Raw genomic sequence first — 24,111 nt, 5'->3', positions numbered from 1 at the left:
TAATATTACATAACAATAGCAGTGTAAAAACAAGGGGGGTCAAAGTAAATAGTCCGGTGGCCATTTGATTAATTGTTCAGCAGTCTTATTGCTTGGGGGTAGAAGCTGTTAAAGAGCCTTTTGGACCTAGACTCTGCGCTCCGGTACCGCTTGCTGTGCGGTATCAGAGAGAACAGCCTATGTGACTAGAGTCTTTGACAATTTTCCATGCATGGTGGATTTTGGATAGATGGACCTAACTAGAGCTATGGCTACTGTAGAGCATGTTATGTACACTTAGTGTACAAAACTTTAGGAACACCTGCTCTTTCCATGACAGACTGACCAGGTGAATCCAGGTGAAAGCTACAGTATAATCCCTCATTGATGTCACTTGTTAAATCCACTTCAAATCAGTGTGGATGAAGGGGAAGAGAGAGGTTAAAAAAGGATTTTTAAGCCTTGGGACAATTGAGAGATGGATTGTGTATGTGTGCCATTCAGAGGATGAATTGGAGTCAACATGGGCCAGCATCCCTGTGGAATGCTTTCGACACCCTGTAGAGTCCATGCCCCGACAAATTGAGACTGTTCTAAGGGCAAAAGGGGGTGCAACGTAATACTAGGATGTTCCTAATGTTTTGTACACTCTGTATATTGCAACTCTGGCACAATTATATATACGCTATATTATTAGACAGTCCACGACAGATCCGGAACCCCTCCCTCGCCTTTGGTTGCAGCAAACAGTCTCATTACCGCTAGAGTATGTCCTCACTATATTTCTGGATCATTTAAGAGGCTGTCCTTTCTTCCTGTTTCTTAGCCCATCACTGCGGTTGTGTGGCGGGGATTGGTTCAATGCCTCTGTTTTTAGTAACTCATTCATGGACCATTCAGCACGTAAGCCAATAATGGTTTATCAGGCTGTCGAAAGTTATTGACCTGCGGCTTACAGAGAGCGGAGCCCGTGGGGGGGGGGCTAGACCGGGCTGCCCCCGGTCTAAATCAAGTCTGAAGGACATGAGCAATGTGGTTTAAAACGCATGTCATTTTCCCTTTGATACTGTCTGTGTTCACTACGGAATCACATTAGGATGCAAGCAGTGGCTTTCCATCCATCTAGCATTTTGAAGTCAAAGTCTATGAATCCATTGACAGAATGGGAGTTATAGGCTCGTATGAGTATTTGTGAAACAGAATCAATATCAAATGCCCATATAATATTTTCTTACGACAGATAGACATTAAAGAATTATTTAATGACTCACATGCTGACTGTAGCATGAAATGACTGCAGCAGTTACATCAGTGAGGTATCAGTGAGAGAATGTCATGAGGTCAAAAATATGTTTCCCGGGACACATAACAAAAAAGTATTGATTCTGTCAAACGATGGAGTTTTTACTTTGTGAAATTACTCAATAGACTAAAGTTGCTCAGGATAAGTGGCCTGATGACAATGCAATACATCTTTCTTTCTGCCAGACAAATGGGTATCGGACAAGTCAGAAAGTAAAACATGTTTTCGGGGGGAGACAAAGAAATATGTATTGATTCTGTCAAAGAATGGGGTTCTTTCTTCCTGAAATGACTAAATAGACTAAAGTTGGCAGGAGTAGCTAAGCATAAGTGGCCTGATGACAACAATGCAACACAACAACTCTTACTGCCAGACAGATGGGTAACGGACAAGAATGAAAGCCTCAAGACACGCTGAGATGTGAGTCATATAGTCCCACAAAAGCCATCCAATGATTAGCATGGCTAGCGGGGTATACAGAATCCTAATGTGCTCATCTGCCATAAGGAGTCAAAAGGGGTCACACCTTATTAGGATAATACAGATAGTCCATCTGTAGAATCTCTGCAGATCGTTATACTATCTGTTGATAAGCAACTGCTTGCCACGGTAAGGGTTGTTTCGGTTAGTGTAAGGGTTACGGTTAGGGTTAGTAGATAGTCTATAGAGCATCTACAGATGGATTATCCAAATGAAGTGTTAACTCAAAATGGTGGGTTTCCATCTGACTTATTGGGTCTTTGGGTGCAAAATAGCAAACACTATAATACTAGGCCTGCCTATAAACAAGGGAATCAAATATAACACCTCACCAACTGGATTGTAATGCCCAGTGGATGTTGATTAGACATGTTAGAATGAATGATGCATACAGCAGACTACATACTACCAACATAAACTGTGATGACCCCTTTTGGTTAAACCTTTTGGCTGTTGAGGTCTAATAGATCCTAATAGAGAGGTGTCTCATGAATGATACAACAGCTCCCCCTACTGTCCAAAAATATCCAGACCTTCTCCAAATGAAACTACATGGGGCATGTGATGACAAATAGGGCCGGGATGATTTTTAAAATTTAACTCGGCAAGTCAGTTAAGAACAAATTCTTATTTACAATGACTGCCTACCCCGGTCAAACCCAGACGACGCTGGGCCAATTGTGCACCGCCCTACGGGACTCCCAATCACGGCCGGATGTGATTCGGCCTGGATTTGAACCAGGGACTGTAGTGACGCCTCTTGCACCGAGATGCAGTGCCTTTGACCGCTATCACAATATTTTTTCCCCATGACAGAAATGAAAACACGAAGCAGACCAAACTCTTTGGTCCTTTAAAAAATGTTATATATAACAGGTTTATGTGCTATAGCTTGGAAAATAAATACATGTGACTCTGGATGACAACATAATGTTTGTTTCCAACATCAAAGCGGTTTTCCTAAAGAAGTGAAATCCACTTCATGTTTTGTTTCCTTGCAACATTACTAACGAGTATGGTAATACTGGCATCGTCCCAAGCCTTGATATGCCAGTTATCTACAGTAGCTCCAATTCTCAAGTAAATAACATCAGAAATGATAACACTGACAAAATCATTTGAAAAGCATAATATAATCAGGGAATTCAAATCTATACAGTGCATATGGTACATGACTGTGACGGGCATATTGTTGGTAAAGTGGTGCAGAGCGCTCTACGGTAAGCTACAGTATGTTTGACTCCTCCGGACTCCTCTGTCACACAGGTCGTGGTACGGGAGGTAGAGGTCAACACCCAGTCTGCCTGGCTGACTGATCCAGCTACAGCCTCATTCATTCTGATTGATGATGTTTTTGTACCTCTGGGCTCTCTGCTCCTCCTCCTCGAAACGCTTCCTTATATGGTCAATTGCCTCTCCGCCTACACAGTCCAAAGAAAAAGAAAGAAAGTCATTCAAATTATGAGCTCCAGGACGACTAGTGGTGATGTCTCTACTTTTAAAATGTTCATCTTCTGTTAGCTTTTAACCTTACCTACAGGCCAATCCAGCATTTCTCTGGTAATAGGGCTACTGTTCAGAGGCTGCCTTGGACTCTCTTGCTGCCTGGCTCCATCATCAATCACCTCTTGTGACCCTGCTAATATCCTGGCAGTGGTGACGGGGCTCCTCTCTCTCAGCTGCAGCGAGATGCTACTGCTGAGATCAATGTACTCCTGGTGGAGCTGCCGCACCTCCAGCGTTAGCAGGTCTTTCTCCTGCTGCACCGTGAGCAGGCAGCTTTCTAATATGGCCTGCAATTCCCTCAGCTGCTTGGCTCCGCCCTCTGCCTCCTCACCCCTCTTGACGCTCTGCTTGAGGTTCTCTCGAAGTGTCTTGTTCTCCTCTTTGAGATGGGCCACGGAGCCCGACAGGGCATTGCGCTCTTTCCCCACACTGTCTAGGATGCGTTCGGCCAGGTGTTTGTTGCCCGACGAGGCCAGAGGGCTGCCGTCCCTAGTCGTGCTCCCCTCAAGGGAGCTTCTACACCTGGCCCCTAGCCGATGGAGTTCGGCCCAGCTCATATCCAGCTCGTTCGTGAGCCGGCTGACCTCCCTTGCCAGCGAGGCCATTCGGTCTTCCAACTGCCCCTTCTCCTGGGTGAGCTGGGTGCAGCGATCGTTGGCCCTCTCCAGTTGAACCCACACCCGGTTGTCACCATCCCCTTCTTTGGGCTCCCGAGCCAGGCTGGGATCCCTGGATCTCTCTCTTGCCTGGCTCTCGGCCTCAAGAGCGTTGACAAGTCTGCGGTTCTCTGCGGCCTGCTGCTTGTTGCACTTATCCAGGGTTTTATTCAAGGCTTTGAGGTCCTCGTACTTTGGAAGGATCCTCTTGAGCTCGCAGACGCACTCCTTGCAGTAGTCCTCCGTCTTCCGCAGCTTCCTCCGCAAGTCCTGTTTCTCCTTCTCCAAGTAAACGCACCTGTCCTCCAAGGATAGGCTCTCCATTTTGAGCATCGCTCTCATCCTAGTCTCCTCTATCTTGGATGGTGCATCTTGCCTCTGACTTTCTGGGTATGTTTTGGCAATCTTGAAAGTGACAGTGTGAGTATTGAGTTTGGAGGTGGGACTGTGATCACCAGCCATTTCCTGTGAATTGTTGCCACTTGTTGAGCTTAAGACATTGTGATTGGCCAAAGATGGGCAGTCTTCCGCCTTGTTTTCTCTTATCTTCTTGTTGAGGCTCAGGTTGTCCTCCCCCAGTGACACCAGAGCGTTTTTCAGTCTGTCCACCGTATTCTCCAAATCGACTATCATCTCAGATTTATAGTTTGTCACGAGAGCCCGGTCTCCTGAGCCACTGCGTCTTGGGGAGCAGGCAGAGTCGAACGCCGTCGGTGAATGCCTGTAGGATGCTCTACGCGTCTCTGATTCATTTGTTTCTTTCATCAATGAAACATTGTTCAACTTTTCTGAAGATATCCCTGATTTGCTGTTACAATTATGAAGAGGCCGTGTTATCTCCATGTGCTGTGAAACCAGTGTGCGCCACTCAACCTGAAATGAGTGCAAGGAATGAGTGAGGTCAATAATACAATTTTATCGTGGGTTTTAATGCAGATTTGTACATAGATATTCAGCAGCCAATTAGCCTACTCTCCAACAAGTAGACTTAGCATATGGAACACTTGACGTATTTCATAATGAAAGCCTAGGCTATATTCTTTGTAACTATCATCAAACAACGTCATAACATAAAAATGCCTAGCTTAAATGCAGGACATGGTATGTCTTCATTATTAACATTCAACCTTGTTGCCTTCTCTTGGAGACAGAGGGGCCTCAGGTGTGCAGGAGCCTTCTCAAGCTGCTGATGCTCTCTGGGGTGATGGCTAGATGACAACACGTTTGGTCCCTGAACAGGAATGGGGCTAATATTAGTCATTGACAGTAACCTAAAACATGAATGAGCAGGGATTACATGCCATTTAATTTAGGATAGTTTAGCTAATGTTCCAGCTAGACCTCTCATGTTAAGACTCAAGGCTATCAACATTAATGGGTTAAAAAGCCAGCTACAAGGTGACTGTAGCTAGCTAACGTAGCTAAAGTTAGCTAACTAAATAACTCACTTAGCTAGCTACTGTAGCTAGTCAAAGACAGGCGTTGTTTGCTAGGTAATTAGTTATAGTAAAACGTTATAGTAAAACGTCGTCAAAAAGTAAACAAATAATAACTTACCCTCTGCAGAAACTCTGTTTGCTTGAACATGACACGTTCAAACTACTAATTAATAATCGTAGCTCATTAGTTAAGACTTGCTAAACTTCGTGCTCCCCAATAAATCATAGCGTAGTGTTACCATGGTAACCAGCGTTCTGGTTCCAATCAGAGTGCGGATAGAATTGGAGGGAAATTAGAATTCCGATTAACATGGTAACATTACGCAATGATTTACTAGGGAGCACGAAGTTTAGCATCAAGTTATTTCACACCCCTCAATTTTGGGGGGGTTTGTGAGCCTTTTGAGACTGAACCTTTTGCAATTTTAACAAGTCATGTCTAATCTATACATATGCTTAGTCTCTTCTTAAGAAATATCTGTATGCTTCAAATGAGATATTGTTCTATCGTAGGCCTATTATAGGCCTGTTTACAACGTTTCATGGATAACTGGGCTGTTGTATCTTGTGCCAACACTTCTCACCCTTATGCCATGTTGTTTTACAGACTCATGCCAAGGTACCCTTTTACGGTTATAGCCAACGGGATCAACTTACCTGTGATCTCACCCTGTCAAATGTCTGTGATGTTTTGCCCCATCTAGAAAAAAAGGGACGTGACACTTGAGCCCATCGAAATGTGTGGGAACTGAAAAGTGACCTACAAAAGTCACACAAGACACAGTATTCAGAGAAAGAAAATGTATCCGTGTCTGATTCACTGGGCCGATGGTACATTATTTAGCTGGGGTCTTTGGGTTATTATTGGAGCCAGGGCCGGTTTTATAGGCCTCTCACAACTGGTGGAGGGATACAGGCTACATCACTGTCGACTTACCTCATAACACCTCTCTTAGTTAACTTTTTTGAAAAGAGCACGCAAAACAAAATGTCATTGACTGTTATTGTGACTTAAGATATGTTAGTCCTGGATGTGTACATTTTCAGACTACTACTTCATATCCATTCATTTCTTCACCCACACAGCTGTTGGGATGGCTACTGAACACTAGGGGAAAGTATAGTCTCTTCGGGATAAAGGTTGAAATAATGCAAGCTAGCGACATTAATTAGGTTCACTTCAGTGACACGACTCCTCACATTCTCATAATGATCCGCTCATGCACATAGTAGGTGTATGACAAGCTCAACCAACAGAAGACATGTAACTTAATTTTTTTTTTTTTTTTAATTCGTTTTGGTCTAATCACAGTTGTCCGTCCTCGCGTTCATCCCTTTCAGCTGTCTCCCAAACACTTGCTGACCTTACAACACATTCACTGGGGCTCACCGTCTGGCTGGACGCCAAATCCCAGATCGTAAACAGTCAGTACCCTTTATGCCCACCGTGACACCCCGTGAGGAAGCGCAACTGACCTGGGGAAGGTGACACATTCACAGCCCCCCTTGAGGGGCTCTCAGTGCCCTCTGTGCCACTGTGACGTGCCAGCACTTCATCTAGTGTGTCTGCCTGTCAGTCAGACAGAAAGAACATATGAGGCATTTCCACAACATGGAGTCAAAACCCCCTTTATTTGAAGGAAGAGAGTAGTATACATGTAAGTGTATTCACAAACAAATGCACTCTCAGGATTTGTGCAAAACAGAGCATACAGACAATTGAGAACACAGACACAAACAGTTACAATCAAAAGGTGCCTCACTGGCAGACAGAGTTTTTAGGCTGGTGCGTGGGTGTGTGCGTGAGAAGGGTCCTATGCTGAGGGGAAAGTGGTGATAAGGTCATGGCCCTCCGGGGGTCTTGTCCGGGCACGAGCGTGGGTCTCGCAGTACAGTTGGCCCTCCACGAAGAAGTAGCCCTTCTGTTTAAGGTTGACGTCACAGTCGGTGCACACGAAGCAGCCAGGGTGACGGAACTTGTCCCTCGCTTTCACCACTGTGCCCCTATAGGAGAACAACAGAGTTAACAACAGGAGCAGGCTGAAGTTACCGCTGAAGCTGACCCCCTCCCTCCCCCAAGTTTGCTGGATGTTCTTTGGGTGCTTGACCATCCATGATACACACGGGAAACTGTTGAGTGAAAATCCCAGCAGCGTTGCAGTTCTTGACACACTCAAACCGGTGCACCTGGCACCTACTACCATACCCCGTTCAAAGGCACCTAAATCTGTTGTCTTGCCCATTCACCCTCTGAATGGCAAACATTCAGAATCCATGTCTCAATTGTTTCAAGGCTTAAAAATCTTTCTTTAATCTGTCTCCTCCCCTTCGTCTACACCGATTGAAGTGAATTTAACAAGTGACATCAATGAGGGATTATAGCTTTCACCTGGATTCACCTGGTCAGCCTGTCACAGAAAGAGCAGGTGTTCTCAGTGTACATTGTTGTCAGCTACGTTGCTTCTCACCTGATAACATGTTTTCTCATACATATTTCTCATATGCCAGTCTTTAGTCTAAAGATCTGGTAGAAACATGTTAGAAATATTCAAAAGTATAACCTCAAATTCCAACTTCCCCTTTAAAGGCCCAGTGCAGTTAAAATGTGATTTTTCTGTGTTTTACATACATTTCTATACTAAGAGATTGGAACAATACTGTCAAATTGTGTGAACATTATGATATTGCCCTTTCAATGTAAGAGCTGTTTAAAAAAAGACTGCCTGACATTTTCAGCCTGTTTCAGTGGGATGGAGTTTTGGCTGGGTTTTTCCAAACCTCTCTGCCAATAACAGCTAGTTCTCAGTTTGCCCCTCCCAATCAGACCACTCCCAGACAGTCCTAACAAAATGATTGCTTGAGAAATTCTTTACTAATAGTTTATTATGACTATTTCAATCGATAACAAATCACAGTAAGGTACTTAATTGTTGCCCAGAAATGTTTTGATAACGAGCTGAAAAACAGCCTGCAATGGACCTTCAAGAGGCGACTAGTTTCTGGCAGAACTTTTTAGGTGTAACTCTTCTGGCCTGGGTAGCAGTTTGTTTCTGCTATATCATTAAACTCCTTGCCACTCTTTGTCTGACCAAACACAGATGGTTAACCCAACTAAGCAAACTCTCTGTAGAAGAAAGATACTGTTTGGTAACACAGGAGGTTGATGGCACCTTAATTGGAGAGGACTGGCTCGTGGTAACGGCCGGAGCGGATTTGGTGGAATGGTATCAAAGACATCAAACGTTCCGACCGTTATTACGAGCCATCCTCCCCTCAGCAGCCTCCTGTCCTTGGCAATGACACAGAATAAAAGGAGTGTAATGTTATCTCCAAACAGGTTCTGGATTTTCAGGCTGTAGCTCTTCTTTTAATAAGTACTGAAAGAAATGGGTGCAACTCAATACCAACTTTTTATATGACATTCTCAGAGCAGCTTTGTCTCGCGAAGTACTCACACAATGCCGTTTCCACACTTGTCACACATGGGCAGTTTCTGCAGGTTTCCTGTGGGCGGCGGTGGCTTAGTCATGGGCGCTCTCACTGTCCTCGTCACCATGGGGCGAGTGCCTGGACAACACATGGGACACACACTATTGGTACCCTATTCCCTATATAGTGCACTACTTCGAGCAGGTCAATACATAGGGAATAGGTTACCACTTGTGACAAAGAATACAAGTCACAAACTAATTATACAAATTAGGAGCATACTGTACATGGAGTATATTCAATTATTTTAATATTGAAATACAAAAGGGAGCCGAGCATTAGAGACATATATGATGTCACAAATATGATGACACCATAGCACAGTATATTGATGATGACACCTTAGCACAGTATATTGATGATGACACCTTAGCACAGTATATTGATGATGACACCATAGCACAGTATATTGATGATGTCACCATAGCACAGTATATTGATGATGACACCATAGCACAGTATATTGATGATGACACCTTAGCACAGTATATTGATGATGACACCATAGCACAGTATATTGATGATGACACCTTAGCACAGTATATTGATGATGACACCTTAGCACAGAATTTGAGAGACATACGTTTTTTGTGCGTATGGAAAGTGTCTGGGATCTTTTATTTCAGCTCATGAAACATGGGACCAACACCTTACACCTTGCGTTTATATTTTTGTTCATAGGCCTTATATAGCACATTTTTAAAACCCAAAGCAACACAAGTAAAGCAACACAAGTAAAGATATCAAGCCTGGGTCATCAGTACCACTCAAGCTGACCATGTTAGCCTGCTGAACCAAAGCCTAGACATGTAATCTGTTCCCCTACTAATTCATTTGTATATAGAGTTTACTCCTTATATACCCACTTTCCAAGATCAGAACAAAGTGCATTCTATACGAGCTCCTTCTGCTTTGCCTTATAAAATTAATGGACAACAAAATACTAATTTCAAATCATATCTTCCATTTGGTTGTGGCTCTTTCCAATAGTTTTTTCTTGGGGTCAAAATGTATGCCATGTTGATAGCTAGAGGTTTTAATTCAACTATAGGTCCTGAAGTGTGTGAGTGGGAGAGATGGGTGTTTCATTGTGGTATGGGTGTTTCATTATGGTATGGGTGTTTCATTATGGTATGGGTGTTTCATTATGGTATGGGTGTTTCATTATGGTATGGGTGTTTCATTGTGGTATGGGTGTTTCATTATGGTATGGGTGTTTCATTATGGTATGGGCGTTTCATTATGGTATGGGCGTTTCATCAGTCACACTGATGACGGCTTCAACACCAACAGGTTAGTCCTTGATATGTCTCATTAAGAAATAATACATTATTTTATGCAACCGTGAAGCTCTTCTTGAGTGCGGGACTGCAGCATTATAGCCTGGAATCGACACTGAATGATGATATCATTACCCACCCATACCATAATGAAACACCCATACCATAATGAAACACCCATACCATAATGAAAGAGAAGATACTTAGTGGAGAACTGACCGTCGCTGTCGACGAAGTCCTGCAGGGCCTTGAAGGAACCGGATTGCCGGGGCTCCTGGGGCTCCTCCTGGTCTTTCAGGAGCATGCGGTACACATCAGACTCCTCGATGGAGCTCAGCGTCTTGCTACTACAGAGACGGAAACACACACACACACGAGCAAAAATACAGACAGAGGTGAGTATTAATAACAGATGCGGCACACACTCAAACACACACACAAATATCCCACATTTTGTGGAGATGAAAAAAAGGGGGAAACCTAGTCAGTTGTACAACGGAATGCATTGAACTGAAATGTGTCTTCCACTTTTAACCCAACCCGTCTGAATCAGAGAGGTGCAAGGGGGCTGCCTTAATTGACATCGACTGCACCTATTCCATCCGAGATCTGCGGCTACCATGGAAAGCACTGTTCATCGAGCCCAGCAGACACCAGTGTAGTCATAACAACACTATCCTCCATGTCAGATTTAACATCAGAGTCGTAATTGAGGCCTGGGGGTCCGGACCCCCCCAGCTCCAGGTTTAGGGACGGGCTGTAAGTCACGGAGGGAAATGATGCCTGCCAGCTGGGGCACTCTCACTACAGGGCCCTGAGGCTTTTGGCTATCGTAGGCCGCATCAGGCAAAAGGAGGCTCGCCAGACATTACAGAGACCAGACCTGGGGTCAAATACTACTTAAAATAATTTCCAAATACATTATCAGTGCTTTATTGAGCTTGCCTGGCTTAATGGACCAATAAAGTAGTCCCAAAATGGCAAAACCCTACCCATGTGGTACTCCAGGCAGGCTAGAGCAAGCTCTCAAAGTATTTGAAATATTTCAAATAGTATTTGAACCCAGGTCCGACAGAGACACACATAACACAGGCAACCAGCAGACATCCGTAAAAGGAAGTGAAGAGAGGGAAAAACAGAGCGGAAGAATGGACGGGAGGAGAATGGAGAGAGGAGGTTAGAGGTGATGAAGCGTGAGTGTGCAGACGCCTTTCGTATACACAACTCTTTTTATAGTCACCGTCCATACCCAGAACACCAAGTCATCTAATCAGAGTTTTCTGAAACAGATCAACAGGCCTATGATACTAAACATGGATTGAATATGCTATATTTAAGCAATAAGGCACCTCAGGGATTTGTGGTATATGGCCAATATACCACGGCCAGGGCTGTTCTTAAGAATGACGCAACGCAAACCCCGAGGTGCCTTATTGTTACTATAAACTGGGGGGGATAGCCTCAATTCATCGGGCATGGACTCTACAAGGTGTTCAAAGCGTTCCACAGGGATGCTGGCCCATGTTGACACCAATGCTTCCCACAGTTGTGTCAAGTTGGCCAGATGTCCTTTGGATGGTGGACCTTTTTTTTTTTTTACACATACACTATCGTTCAAAAGTTTGGGGTCACTTAGAAATGTCCTTGTTTTTGAAAGAAAAGCACATTTTTTTGTCCATTAAAATAACATCAAATTGATCAGAAATACAGTGTAGATTTTGTTAATGTTGTAAATGACTATTATAGCTGGAAATGGCTGATTCTTAATGGAATATCTACATAGGCGTACAGAGGCCCATTATCAGCAACCATCACTTATGTGTTCCAATGGCACGTTGTGTTAGCTAATCCCAGTTTATCATTTTAAAGGCTAATTGATCATTAGACAACACTTTCGCAATTATGTTAGCACAGCTGAAAACTGTTGTGTTGATTAAAGTCAAAGGGGTCTGAATACTTTCCGAATGCACTGTATGTGTTTCGGAATAGCGCTAGCTACAGTAACCAAACTCTGGCAGAAACAAACGAACAGAGGCTTTCATAGAAGACGACAGCGGAAGCTTATATAGCTTACTGATATCACCATGACGACAGATTGAAAGCAAGCAAGCAGGAAGGCAGGCAGACAGACACCCAACCACCCATCAACCCACCGACTATCTCACCCACCCAGCCAGCCAACTCACCCCTCTGGCTTGTCCTGGACCAGGCCCCTCATCTGTCCGTGCATGGCGTCCTGGATGTTGCCTGAGGAGTAGAGGCCTATGGGGGTGTTGTAGGCTGTGCTCACCACCTGACGATGGTCGTCGATGTTAGCGGCAGCTATAAAGGGCTGGGCCTTGCGATTGTGACCCGTACCAATGGGTTTGAACTCCTGAAAGGAGAGCGAGAGCGAGAGAGAGAGAGAGAGAGAGAGAGAGAGAGAGAGAGAGAGAGAGAGAGAGAGAGAGAGAGAGAGAGAGAGAGAGATAAAAAGACAAGGAGGCCTTATGTGATGTTGTCTGACTTTGTTTTCTAGTTGGAAATGTGTAATTACACACACAAACACCAACAGGCGTAGACACAAATATATATAGACAACTAAAACAAACAAATACATACAAGCTATACAGGTACACACACATATACTCACGCACACACAGTCTTTCTCTCTCTCACCTGCTGCTCAGCCTCCAAGTTGATTTTAAACGGGTTGGCTTTCCCATCTTCCGTGACTTGAGGCGACCATAGCCTGGTTTCTGGTCTGGGAACAAGAATCGGGTCACAATCAAACAAGAGCTCACGGTCAACTCCCTCGGGCCGCAGGTGAAAGGATTCTGACCACAGTCAAAACACCAGTTTACATGGCGGCTGGGCCACGGTGCGCTGAGCACTCATAAATCAAACCCAACTTTATAGACTTCCTGTGTGTGAACAGTATAAAAGTGTGTGTGTGTGTATGAGAGAGTATTTGTGTGAGTATGTGCGTGGGCGTGTACATGTGTGTCTGTATTAGAGAGTGGGTGTGTGTAGCTCCTTTCTTGGCGTTGGTGGGTATGAAATCAAAGAACAGGAATGCGAGAGCTCGTCTTTTGCCAGCTCTGGAACATTCTACATAAGACGGAACGTTCTACGTGTGTGTTAAAAGATATCTTGGGGATTCATCAAGTAAGTTCTGTAGTTAGTCCAACATGAATGTGTGTTTGACTAGCTATGTGTGTCATAGGATACACCGAACCAGTGACAGTTTGTTTACTTCATTGGTAGTCACTTGTGTCAGTGATGTTTGTACACCTGTCTCAATTGAATGGTGTGTGCTTTTATGTGAGAGGCGTGTGTGTTTTGGCGTACGTGTATGTATGTGTGTGTATGTGTTTATGTGAGATGACTAATATCCATGTGTGCATTCCTGTGTGTGCATGTGAGTAGTGTGACCTCTGGACGGTGAGGACGAGCTGGTAGATGGCGTCTTTGATCTTGTTCTGAGCCTCACAGTGCATCATGTCCTCCGCCAGGACGCCCTCGATGGCCAGGATGACATCACCAGGACACAGGTTGGCCACCGCCGCCTTACTGCCCGGAGTGATCTGCCCAGAGAGAGAGAGAACGAGAGTGGTGACACATAAGATTGATCATTATCAATTCCATTATCACAAATATTTATAATATAACAGTTGCTGTTATTATAATGGTTGCTGTTATTATAATGGTTGCTGTTATTATAATGGTTGCTGTTATTAGTGTTGTCTTCGTTTACTTTTGTGAAGTAAGCCAATGTCTTCACTTTTCCTACTTAGAAAGTGAACTGAACTGAGAGAATGAGGGAGAGGGAGATGGAAAGAAAGAAAGAAAGAAAGAAGGAAAGAAGGAAAGAAGGAAAGAAGGAAAGAAGGAAAGAAAGAAGGAAAGAAAGAAAGGAGAGAGCTTGAAGTGAGAACCCTGGCTGCTGCCAAGGTATGGTTTTACGATGCTCTCCCGTATGTAACTCTGTATGACTTATAAAACCCGATCATTCAGACGGAGAGAGAGATGGAGACAGAGAGAGGAGAGGGAGAGAGAGATGGAGACAGAGAGAGGAGAGGGAGAGAGAGATCAGTAAGGAGCAGGTGCATGCTGCTGTTAAGAATCTACTAATAGCCAGGCAGAAATGTGTGCCATATTTGTCTGGTTCCGTAGTCACACAAACAACATGGGGATATCCTTCTTACCTCACCACACAAGCATGCCATCTCCATCTCACCCCCTTCCTCCCTTGTCCCCTCCCTCCCTCATCTCTCTCCCTATTTCTGTCTCACACTCCACCTCTCTTATTCTCTAACACTCCCTTCTTCTCCCTCCATCTTGCACTCTTTCTTCATCATAATCAAATGGCACTTCAAAAGGCATGTGCTGTCCTATGTATACATAATGAATGAACACAAGTTAGGTTGGTCTGCTGTATATCAGTGCCACCTCGTCATCTGTCTGTAGTTAGGTTGGTGTGCTGTATATCAGTGCCACATCATCATCGGTCTGTAGTTAGGTTGGTCTGCTGTATATCAGCACCACCTCATCATCTGTCTGTAGTTAGGTTGGCCTGCTCTATATCAGCACCACCTCATCATCTATGTGACTGACTGTAGTTGAACAAATCTCTTTGGGCCTAATTGTTACGTTAGGTTAACTGTAGGCCCACTTCTAGTGAGGTAGACCACTTTTAACCACTTCTGGTCGATAGAACCTCTAATAAAAGCATAGATTTGCATGATTCTATTTCCTCCTAACACACCTTTGCATATAGATTGGGAGAAGGTTGTTCATGAAATGACCATATGGCAATGTTTTGACGACCCAATTTTGTTGATAGGGTTGCTGCATTTTGTGCACAACAACCCACAACAATATGCTCTGTATGTTCATACAAATGAAAAGCAATATCAAAACTCCAACTCAAAAGTAGATTTTGTTGCAGAGTTTGCAGTTTGTTTTAGGAGCCTGTCTACTTGACAGTGTCCTGGCCTCCAAAGTACACTGTCGAAACCTCTCTGTGTATAAAGTCAGGAGGTAAACCTCTCTCTCTGTATAAAGTGCCTTGCCCTCGCTGGTATTTGAGCTCGTGCTCCCTCTCTCTCTCTCGTGCGCTCTCTCGCTCTTAACTCATAGGCCTAGAAATAACCCAGGATGAACATTTGAAACTTTGGCTTTTTCCAAATCAACCATCTGCATCTCCCTGTGATGTGCATCCTTTTTACTACTCTCCTATCCATTCCAACAGTCAGTCACAAATCGCTCCCTAACCCTTATATGGCGGAAGCTCCTCCACTACACTGGAACCTACCCCCCTCTTCAGATCAGCAAACATTGAAGGGTTAGCGCCAGAAGTTTCCTGCATGGATGGACACTTGGGTTGTGTTCAGGAGGGAGAAAGCAACGATTTGAAACAGGGAGCTACTACCATGACTCATTTCAATTTTGCTATGCTGTACACACACTACTGAACACTAGCCCAAAGTTTCTTCCCTACTCAGCTTCCGGTCCCAGCCAAAAATGCACGGCCGCAGCCAATTTAAACACCACTCGTCTGTGTCCGTCTAATTTAAAACGCCACTTGTCGTCCGTCCTGGAGATTGTTGTTTTGAAGAAGGGGAGGTTTTTTGACCCAAAATGGCCCGGGAAGACGAGGTTGAGACAAGGTCGAAGGTCAGGGTTCAAGCTCTGCGAGGGAGCGGAAATGTGGCAGGGGCTAAATCTCAGTACAAGTGAGCAGCCCTTCGAAGGAGAGCTGATAAAACCACGTAGAGAGGTTTAATTAAAAAGCTTTGATCAACGGCTGCTCTGTGAGAGGTTGGGAGTAAAGTGATGCGAGCGTGTCTAGTGGGTGGATTGTGAAGGGACACGTGACACACGGACAGGGTCAAGGGTATGTGAGGAGATTGAAATCAATCAGCGGGAGGGGGGAAAAGTGACTGAAACTGACTCAGACTGTACTTCATCCCCCTGATGGTCAAGGTTACGCTTGGGGATCGGGTAATCTGACCCTAGATCTGTAGTTAGGGGCATCATCTACCTGCAGTGCCTTTGAAACGTTGTTTGATAATAAACACTTGTCTGACATCATGGCAGAGACCCCAGTGTTTGTCCCTCCCTCCCTCCTCTCCTTCAGCTTGCGGTTCTCTGCTCACACAACAGGTGTGTAGTGGCCCCCAAGGGTCGGTGATTCACAGACCTCCCCAGTAACTTTTAGCCTCCGTCCCTGGTGTCAGCCCTAAACTTAGACACACGCCAGGGATTACTGATACTCCTATGGTTACACACGCGCACACACATACACAAACACACACACCGTGCCAACGTTAAAAACTCCAACGTATACGCACGCACAGAGACAAACAGACACACATACAAACAAACACACAATGCTAACACAAACACGTGACGATGCTGCTGACCACACACACACACACAGTTTAATGTCTTGACTTGAGCTAAATGGAGGGCGTTCTCTGAATAACTCAACCTAGATGCCAGGAGACTGCTCTTTGATCACCAGCTCATAATCCATTCCCAGCCGTCTGTGTTCATTCAGCTGCTGTGTGTGTGTGTGTCAGTAGATGATGCAAACAGCTATTTCAAACTAAGCTGCAGATATTTACTGGAACGCGGGTGTGTGCGTGTACGCGCGCGCGTGTGTGTGTGTGTCAGAGAGAGGATGCTCCCCCAGCCTTCCACCCCATGGAAAGACCCCTGCTGTATCACGCTTTAACACACACATCCCCAGAACACACATTCACAATCCAATGATCTTTCCCTGTAAGTATCTGGGCTGTTCTATGTTAGGGAACGACCGTGTCCAAATTGCTTCCTATTCCCTCTATAGTGCACTACTTTTTTTTCTTCTTTTTTTTTTTACCAGATTCCTATGGGCCTTAGTCACTATATAGGGAATATGTTTTCATTTGGGATGCAGCCTTTTTGGCAATATTACTGCATAGTCAGTCAGGTTTAATACACTGAGCTCTTCCATGCTGTTTCTCATCCTAGCGCAGCTACTTAACTGAGACAAGAGGGTAAAGGGAAGGTGAGCCAAGAATGCTGGCAGTGAGAGAGAGAAAGGGGCGAGGGGGGAGAGAGACACACACACACCATAGAGAGAGCGGATCAACATAACCCTCTACACACAGAACACAATGGTGGAACGCTTGAGTACTGTATATCTGACTGTGTGCGTTCACTGTAGGACACACACACACCTCCCTACGACTGCCTCCTCACCCACACAAACACCTAGCACCAGGCCCGGTCAAAGATGCTCGAGCACACAACACATACTGTAAACACACAATCACCCACCCATTGTCAGTCTGAAAGTATCAGGTACACATGCTCTTACCCTGGAGATGGTGAGGGGCTGGTTGAAGTCCTTGCCCCCGGTCAGTCGGAAGCCCCACGGGGCCGGTCCGTTCAGGACAACATCCAGTGGCATGTCCCCCTCTCTGTCCCTTGTCCCTGTAGCTGGAAGTACACTGGTGTGTGTGTGTGTGTTTGTGTCCCAAACACAGCAGGGTTCTCATAAACAGAGCAGTGGGACAACTTAGTCATGTACCCTTTTATACTAGCAGAGGGGTGGGGGGGAAACCCCACCCCCTGAGTGAAGTCATTGGCCCGACTCAGGACCAGAGGCAGCTCTCCCTCGCTCTCTGTTCTTTTTCTCTTTTGGCTGGCAACTCTTTCTCCTGTTTTCCTTTACTTCTGTTTGGACTCGCTCTCTCTCTCTCTCTCTCCCCCTCTCTTTCCACCTCCTTCTCGGACATAGTAGCCCTTTCGCTGTGTCTGAACATGATACTCGTTACACTCATCCAACTCATGTAGCGTCATTCTTCTCCAGCAGTGTCTCGTCCTCTTGCTCCACCTGTATGCCTATGAACATCCAGAGGAAGAGCAGCGATAGGCCAGTGTCTGTGAGCAGGCGGCCCACTTGTCTCTCCTTGTCCCTGGGTTGCCTTGGAGCCCGAACCCCCTCCACACTCTGGCTCTCCAGCTGCTCCTGCCCTTATTTGGTCTGCCGGCGCAGCTCCTTGCTCAGGCCCTGGAGGTCCCCCAGGCGCAGCAGCATTCCAGGCCCTATTGATCTGGAGCGGCACTTCGCTCTCTTCATTTAATTCGAGATCTCTCGTTCTTCTTCTGTATGTCTGATCTGGACACGAACCAATCTCCACTCTGTTCTGAACGTTTCGCTTTCTCTATTTTTCTTTCTCTCGCTCACGCCTAGCTGAAACCGTTACAAAAACATCTAATGCAACTAACTCATCCGTCAAAAACACAAGCAGTTCTTATGTGTATATGTGCATAACAACGTTAACGCACAGTAAGCAAGACAGCCTAATCTATTCAAGTTGTCAGCCCTCTGTGCATTAAGTCTGTTTCCATAATGTCTACGGGGATGAAGAAAGCCAACGAAAACAATGGATGGCCAATTATGTTGACATTAAAAGTTGTTTGTTCTCCCCTGTGTCGATCTCCTGAAACGGCTAACATACACCTCCTTCAAGACCGATCAGTCCGGGTTTGTTTGTACAGTTGCCATGGGGACAGGTTTAGGGAGGAGCTGACTCCTACACAAATAAAGGATGTCTGGGATGGTGTGTGGATGTAGAAGGAGCGTACGCACACACACACGTCTCCAAATACGTACCTACTTCACATAGAACAATTCAAATCGTCTTGATCCAACAATACAGTCCAATACATATTGGGCAGAGTGAACTTTAACCTTTCAGTTTACCAATAGAAAAGACGTATACCCAAACGCTACAGCTCAGTTTAAACAGAAGGCTCTGATGGAGACGATTTATGCCGAAACATAAGCTTTTTGTTTGTTAGTCCAATCAATAAATCTATCAGATTTACCCAGCAACAAAGGGCTCCTTCGTCTTTATTCTGATAGCCACCAGTTGAAGTATCCCGGGCAAATTATGTTTTTTTGGATAAATAGTTTAATTACATACAGTATCAAATGTACAGTAATTCCTACGTTGACAACAGCACTAGTTATAACTACCGTAATAACCATGTTTTTGTCACACCAGTGAGAAAAGTTTGCCTGCTTTCAGACTTTCCAAAGAGAGAAATATTGAAATGATCAGGCAGAATTTATTACGAATACAGTCCCCAAAAATCGTAAATGAAAGCAGAAAGACTTGTAATAAGAATGTCATTGGAATGCATCCACTTGAGTTTACATTTGGACAAAGCTAAGAATCTGCACTTCTAGGCCCCCTTTCAGATTCAATATAAACAACTCCAATGGGAGCCGGGGATCCTCCATGTCTTCAGTCCAAATCCTTTAAAGTCCCCCGAAAGTGGTAGCAAAGGCAGACTATAACTATTTTAAACGTTAGTCTATCCTTAAGTTGTGGGTAAAGTACATTCCCTTATACTCAATTTTGTTCTCCAGAGCAGTTATCCCTGTTAACACTACAAGGTACCACTTTACATTAAGGTACCCTTCATAAAAGAGAACCTTAAAGTAGTGTAACCCACTACAAAAGTGTTCTGTTTTTGCATAAATGTTATTTTTGCACCATAGGGATAATGGCGGCATGGCTGTTTGAGGCAAATGAGGTGGATGAAGGAAGAGGTGGTGTGAAAAAAATGACAAGCAGAAAGAAAGGCAACTCAAACTGACGGTGGGTGAGAAAAATAAGAGTTTATAAAGCAGTGGATCGGTGTCGTCGATTTACAGCTCCATACAAAAGACGTACAAAAAAAAAAAAAAACGGCAACAGACACGCAGTGCTCTCACATGCCAGGGTCGTGTTCATTGGGGATAGCAACGGGAAACGTTTGCAACAGAACATGAAAATGTGCATTTCTTATTGGACATGTCCAGGGAGTCCGTTTTCTTTTGGTGCATAAATGAACACGACCCAGGGAAGAGTGAATGAAAAGGGGAAAAATAAACTAGAACAAAACCAACCAGAAACCAAAAAATAAAGTAATTACATATTAAGGTGCTTAAACAATTGTTCTGCGGGCAGTGTCCTTCCTATATGAATACATACTCATTTACACACGAAAAAGGCAAAAACAAAATGTCATAAATCATATTCATGGAACACAAAAAGTATGCCTAACCAATGTTATTCAAATACATTGTTATAAAAGCTATTGCAGTGACACTCTCTCTAATCGTTTCATTCATCCCGGACAGTAAAAAAGGTCGCCGTCAGAATTACCTATATAGAGAAAAAACTACTCCAGGAACTTAACTGTATAATTCAATCAAATTCATTTACACCGCTTATCTGATTATATTAGAGTGAAGTAAAACATCCCATTTGGACAAAAGGCAACGAATGTGGCAACATTCCTAATACGGTATTCAACAGCAATCGTAAAAAGAAAACCTCGTCATCGAATAAAATAAACACCATTTCAAAAAAGGAGGGTTGTTTTATTGTTGAGACCTGAACGTTTGTTGTATATTGACAAATGTAAAATGTCAGACTTGACTGGGAACAAAAATTGGCCTATCGTCTCGTTATCTTAGACATGACAAGGGGATTTGCTGCGGTTGAAATTAGCCAAAAGTACACGTTAACTTTAGGCCACTTCAACTAAAAGAAAGTACACAAAGTAAGCTGAGAAACTGATGCTGCTCCATCCATTCCATGAGTTATATCTATGGACGGAGACGTCTAAATGACGTTTCATCAATATTCAATACTTTATCCCCATTATAAACATCTACACATACAGAAAAAAGTGGGGAAAACGAGTTGCTTTTGCATATGTATCAAACTCACAAAGCCCTATGGACAATCCAATCTAGCATTCACTAGTAAAATCCGTAGTGTAACGCAGACATGTTAACATGAGAGAGAAAGGATAAAACGCCAAGTCAACCAATCAATAAAATCACAGATCTAGAAATATTACTTCCATCAAAAGTACAAAATGTACTGTACTTGTTCAAGCAGAAGGGTTCAAAGGGAAATAGCAACGATTGCCACTTCCACATTTGAAATAACTCATCCATATAAGAGTTTGCAAACACTAAAATTGAAAAACTGGAATTGACTGTAGACCCAAAGCGGGCAGATATCCAGAACCTTCCGGTGCGAATAAAAGGCTCTGGATATACATATATGCATTCAATATTAATGCATTTGCCTCCAAACATGTCATACCCTATCCTGTGGTATCCACCAACACTTTTGGGTATCATGGATTACACAGCATCATCATTTTCACTGGGGAAAACAGGTGTGTTCCTGTGTTGGGGTATGAACATGTAACATCGGATGAAGATTTTTGTACTGATAACGCTGTGGTTGCTTCGTGTTGCTTATTGAAAGTCGGTGTGGATAAGAGCATTTGCCAAATGACTAAACATTGAAAATGTGTTGCAATGTCCTATGGCAATACTGCTCTGAAAATACCATGCCCTCCTATTACAGATAATACGCTTAGGGGGGTCTCTGTACTCATTTAACACTGAGGAAAAAGGGAAAAGAAACATGGCTGACATGATGATGTCAAGGCAATCCTGAGTGGCAGTTTACTTGGCATCTTTAACTCGCTCTTTACCACATTTGACCTCTCTGAATGTTACACAATCAACTTATCAATGCAAGTTATTACATTACTGGGTCAAAATAGATCTAATGAATCAAATAACAGCAGATGTCAACACTAAAAAAGGTGGCCATCTTGTTTGGCTACCCTTCCTTCAGTATCTGAGGTGACAGGAATACAAAAGTATGGATCTTCTTCAACCTCTACTCCATCATTTAGAAAATAACCGTTTAGTTAGTGGAATAGTCTCCTGTAGAGTTGGCTAGTTAGAGCTAAAACAAAATACTTGCTGTGACGTCACACACGCTTGGGAAAGGCTTCTTGGATGTCCCGACAGTGGGGGCGTGTTGTTCCGGGGTGAGGCTTCCCCTAGGTACAGATCTAGGGTCAGCTCCACCTCCCCCAATCCTAACCATAACCATTGGTGGGGAAAGTGCAAAACTGACCCAAATCAGTGTCTAGGAGCAACTTCATTTTACTCCGGGTTGGTTGTGTCCAATATGGGTTGTGCTAGAGATGGAAGGGTCCAAGTAAGGAGGGTGCGGGGGTGGACGGGATTCATCATTATAGTTTCTTGACGTAGTTTCCTGGGAAGGTTCCAAACTGCTTGCTCCGTCGAGAAGTCCCTTTGCAAAAACACAAAAAACAGAGATGACATTCTCCACTGTATGTGGACACTCAACGGTGACACAACGAAATGTCGTTGTAGGTCGTAAATGTAAAAGAGACCGTGTTTAATGAAGGCTAATAATAATAATCAACAATCGAATGTGTCCGTTTACACAGCTCACTAGAAGTGATTCAGTGGTTCTTATACGCAGAGAGAACTAGCCAGATAATTGCTGTATTAAATACCGTATTCAAATATTGCAAAAAAACACAACTGATTCCGTGCACCTTTAAAATAGATTCAAAGTTTAGTTTTTCAGCAGCTGTGCCTGTCTAGATGGCAGCATTCCTACCACACTGCAATGTACGTACTCAATATCCAGATCAGGAAACTAATGATCTCGTCCAGCTAAACATCCCATTGCAACATGGCTGAATGTTTAGGAAGGAAGGAAATACAAGGACCTAGAAGAGGGGGTGGAAATGTATTCTCAGTGCCACCAGTCTTTAGTGGATAATACTGCCGTTTGGTATCCAGCTGAGCTGTCAAAATGGATTAAGTGGACATTTCAGAGTGGGAGAGGAAGTCCCTGTTCTGAAACAACTCCTAGCCTCTAGGCACTCCCCCTAGCTCCTAAGCACTCCCCCTAGCTCCTAGGCATTTGTAAATCTGAGAGGACTGAATAGATTAAAGTGGCAGAAATTCCAGCTTGCCTATCAGAGGGCAAAGTGGGATTATAACCACATTTCTTATCCTTATCAAAGTCTTTTAGATGTACGCCCTAAGTGCCTACAGGCTAGGGGTTGTTTCAGGATGGGGCTGAAGTGTGTTGTACTCAGGGCACAGGCAGTAGAACTAAAGGTAGTAGATCGCACAAGGAACTCGAGCACCACCAACTGGTGAGAGTGGGGTACAAGTTGAACATAAATGCCATTACAGTATCCACTGCTGCAAATCTACTAACTGCAGGGCTCTCCAACCCTGTTCCTACCGTCTTGTAAGTTTCACTCCAACCCAAATCAAGCACACCGGATTCTAATAATCAGCTGGTTGATGAGATGAATCAGGTTAGTTACAATTGGGGTTGGAGCAAAAACCTACAGGAGGATAGCTCTCCAGGAACAGGATTGGAGAACCCTCTACTACAGCCTACCAGAGCGCTGCACCTGTCGAACCTCCTTAACAATGAAACTATTTCCGATCTTTTGTCATAACTGGATAGAGAACAGCTTAGCTTTTCAACAATCAAGTACGGTGATTCTGTGAGGAAAGGTTGACGCCTTTATTCTCCTCTCTTACCGACAAACCAGCCGTCGTCACACTTCTCCATGACGTCCACGACGTCCCCCTCCTTCAGCTCCAGCTCATCCTCGTTACGGGGCAGATAGTTGTACAGGGCCTGGAACCTGGAACCAGGGATGTGTGAGAAACATGGCCCACGCCGCTATGGCTTTGTGATGAGATCATTATTAATGGTGGATGTTGATGTAGGCAGGTAGCCTAGCGGCTAAGAGCATTGGGCCAGTAACCGAAAGGTTGCTGGTTCGAATCCCAGAGCGGACTAGGTGAAAGATCTGCCGCGTTGCCCTTGAGCAAGGCACTTAGCCCTAATTGCTCTGAAACAGTGAAAATAACTTGAACATGTATGTTGATGATAATGCTGATTGTAAAAGTATTTAGGAGGTTATGCTGACAGATAATGTCAGACTCCAAATGAAATGCATGTAAATGTAGGACATCTGTGATGATATTGCTGATTACTAGAACAGATGGGGCCACAACCATGGAATTATAACCCACATAGCTATAATAAGCTTATTATTGTTGTGTCAAT

The 24,111-nt window shown here is 44.2% G+C and overlaps 3 protein-coding genes across 7 annotated transcripts in view; all 3 read right to left on the bottom strand.

The window, feature by feature from the left end:
* Positions 1-550: 550 nt before the first annotated feature.
* si:dkey-256e7.8 (coiled-coil domain-containing protein 110) lies at positions 551-5,625 on the bottom strand. The gene is made up of 4 exons (XM_024398253.2): positions 5,482-5,625; positions 5,052-5,155; positions 3,297-4,797; positions 551-3,183 (listed from the first exon to the last, which is right to left on the bottom strand). Exons 3-4 carry the CDS (start codon positions 4,765-4,767, stop codon positions 3,092-3,094), a joined length of 1,563 nt encoding a protein of 520 aa, XP_024254021.1. The 5' UTR covers positions 4,768-4,797; positions 5,052-5,155; positions 5,482-5,625; the 3' UTR covers positions 551-3,091.
* Positions 5,626-6,976: 1,351 nt separating this feature from the next.
* On the bottom strand, positions 6,977-17,689 carry LOC112231592 (PDZ and LIM domain protein 3). Its single transcript, XM_042312016.1, has 7 exons — positions 17,481-17,689; positions 13,547-13,698; positions 12,791-12,875; positions 12,319-12,506; positions 10,352-10,479; positions 8,819-8,930; positions 6,977-7,367 (listed from the first exon to the last, which is right to left on the bottom strand). The coding sequence occupies exons 1-7, from the start codon at positions 17,571-17,573 to the stop codon at positions 7,178-7,180; spliced, it is 948 nt and encodes a 315-aa protein (XP_042167950.1). The 5' UTR covers positions 17,574-17,689; the 3' UTR covers positions 6,977-7,177.
* A 2,087-nt stretch (positions 17,690-19,776) lies between these two features.
* Positions 19,777-24,111, bottom strand: part of sorbs2a (sorbin and SH3 domain containing 2a) — a 105,451-nt gene continuing 101,116 nt past the window's right edge. For all 5 annotated transcript variants that reach the window (XM_042312010.1, XM_042312012.1, XM_042312011.1 and 2 more), the window contains 2 exons: positions 23,577-23,683; positions 19,777-22,293 (listed from right to left, as the gene is read on the bottom strand). In XM_042312010.1, coding sequence (XP_042167944.1) covers positions 22,232-22,293; positions 23,577-23,683 — 169 coding nt within the window. In that variant the 3' untranslated portion in view covers positions 19,777-22,231. The remainder of the gene's footprint in view (positions 22,294-23,576; positions 23,684-24,111) is intronic.

Source organism: Oncorhynchus tshawytscha, linkage group LG34 (assembly GCF_018296145.1).
Source record: "Oncorhynchus tshawytscha isolate Ot180627B linkage group LG34, Otsh_v2.0, whole genome shotgun sequence".
NCBI classification, from domain to species: domain Eukaryota; kingdom Metazoa; phylum Chordata; class Actinopteri; order Salmoniformes; family Salmonidae; genus Oncorhynchus; species Oncorhynchus tshawytscha.
The sequence above is the reverse complement of the archived record's forward strand: the minus strand, read 5'-3'. Positions and strand labels throughout refer to the sequence as shown.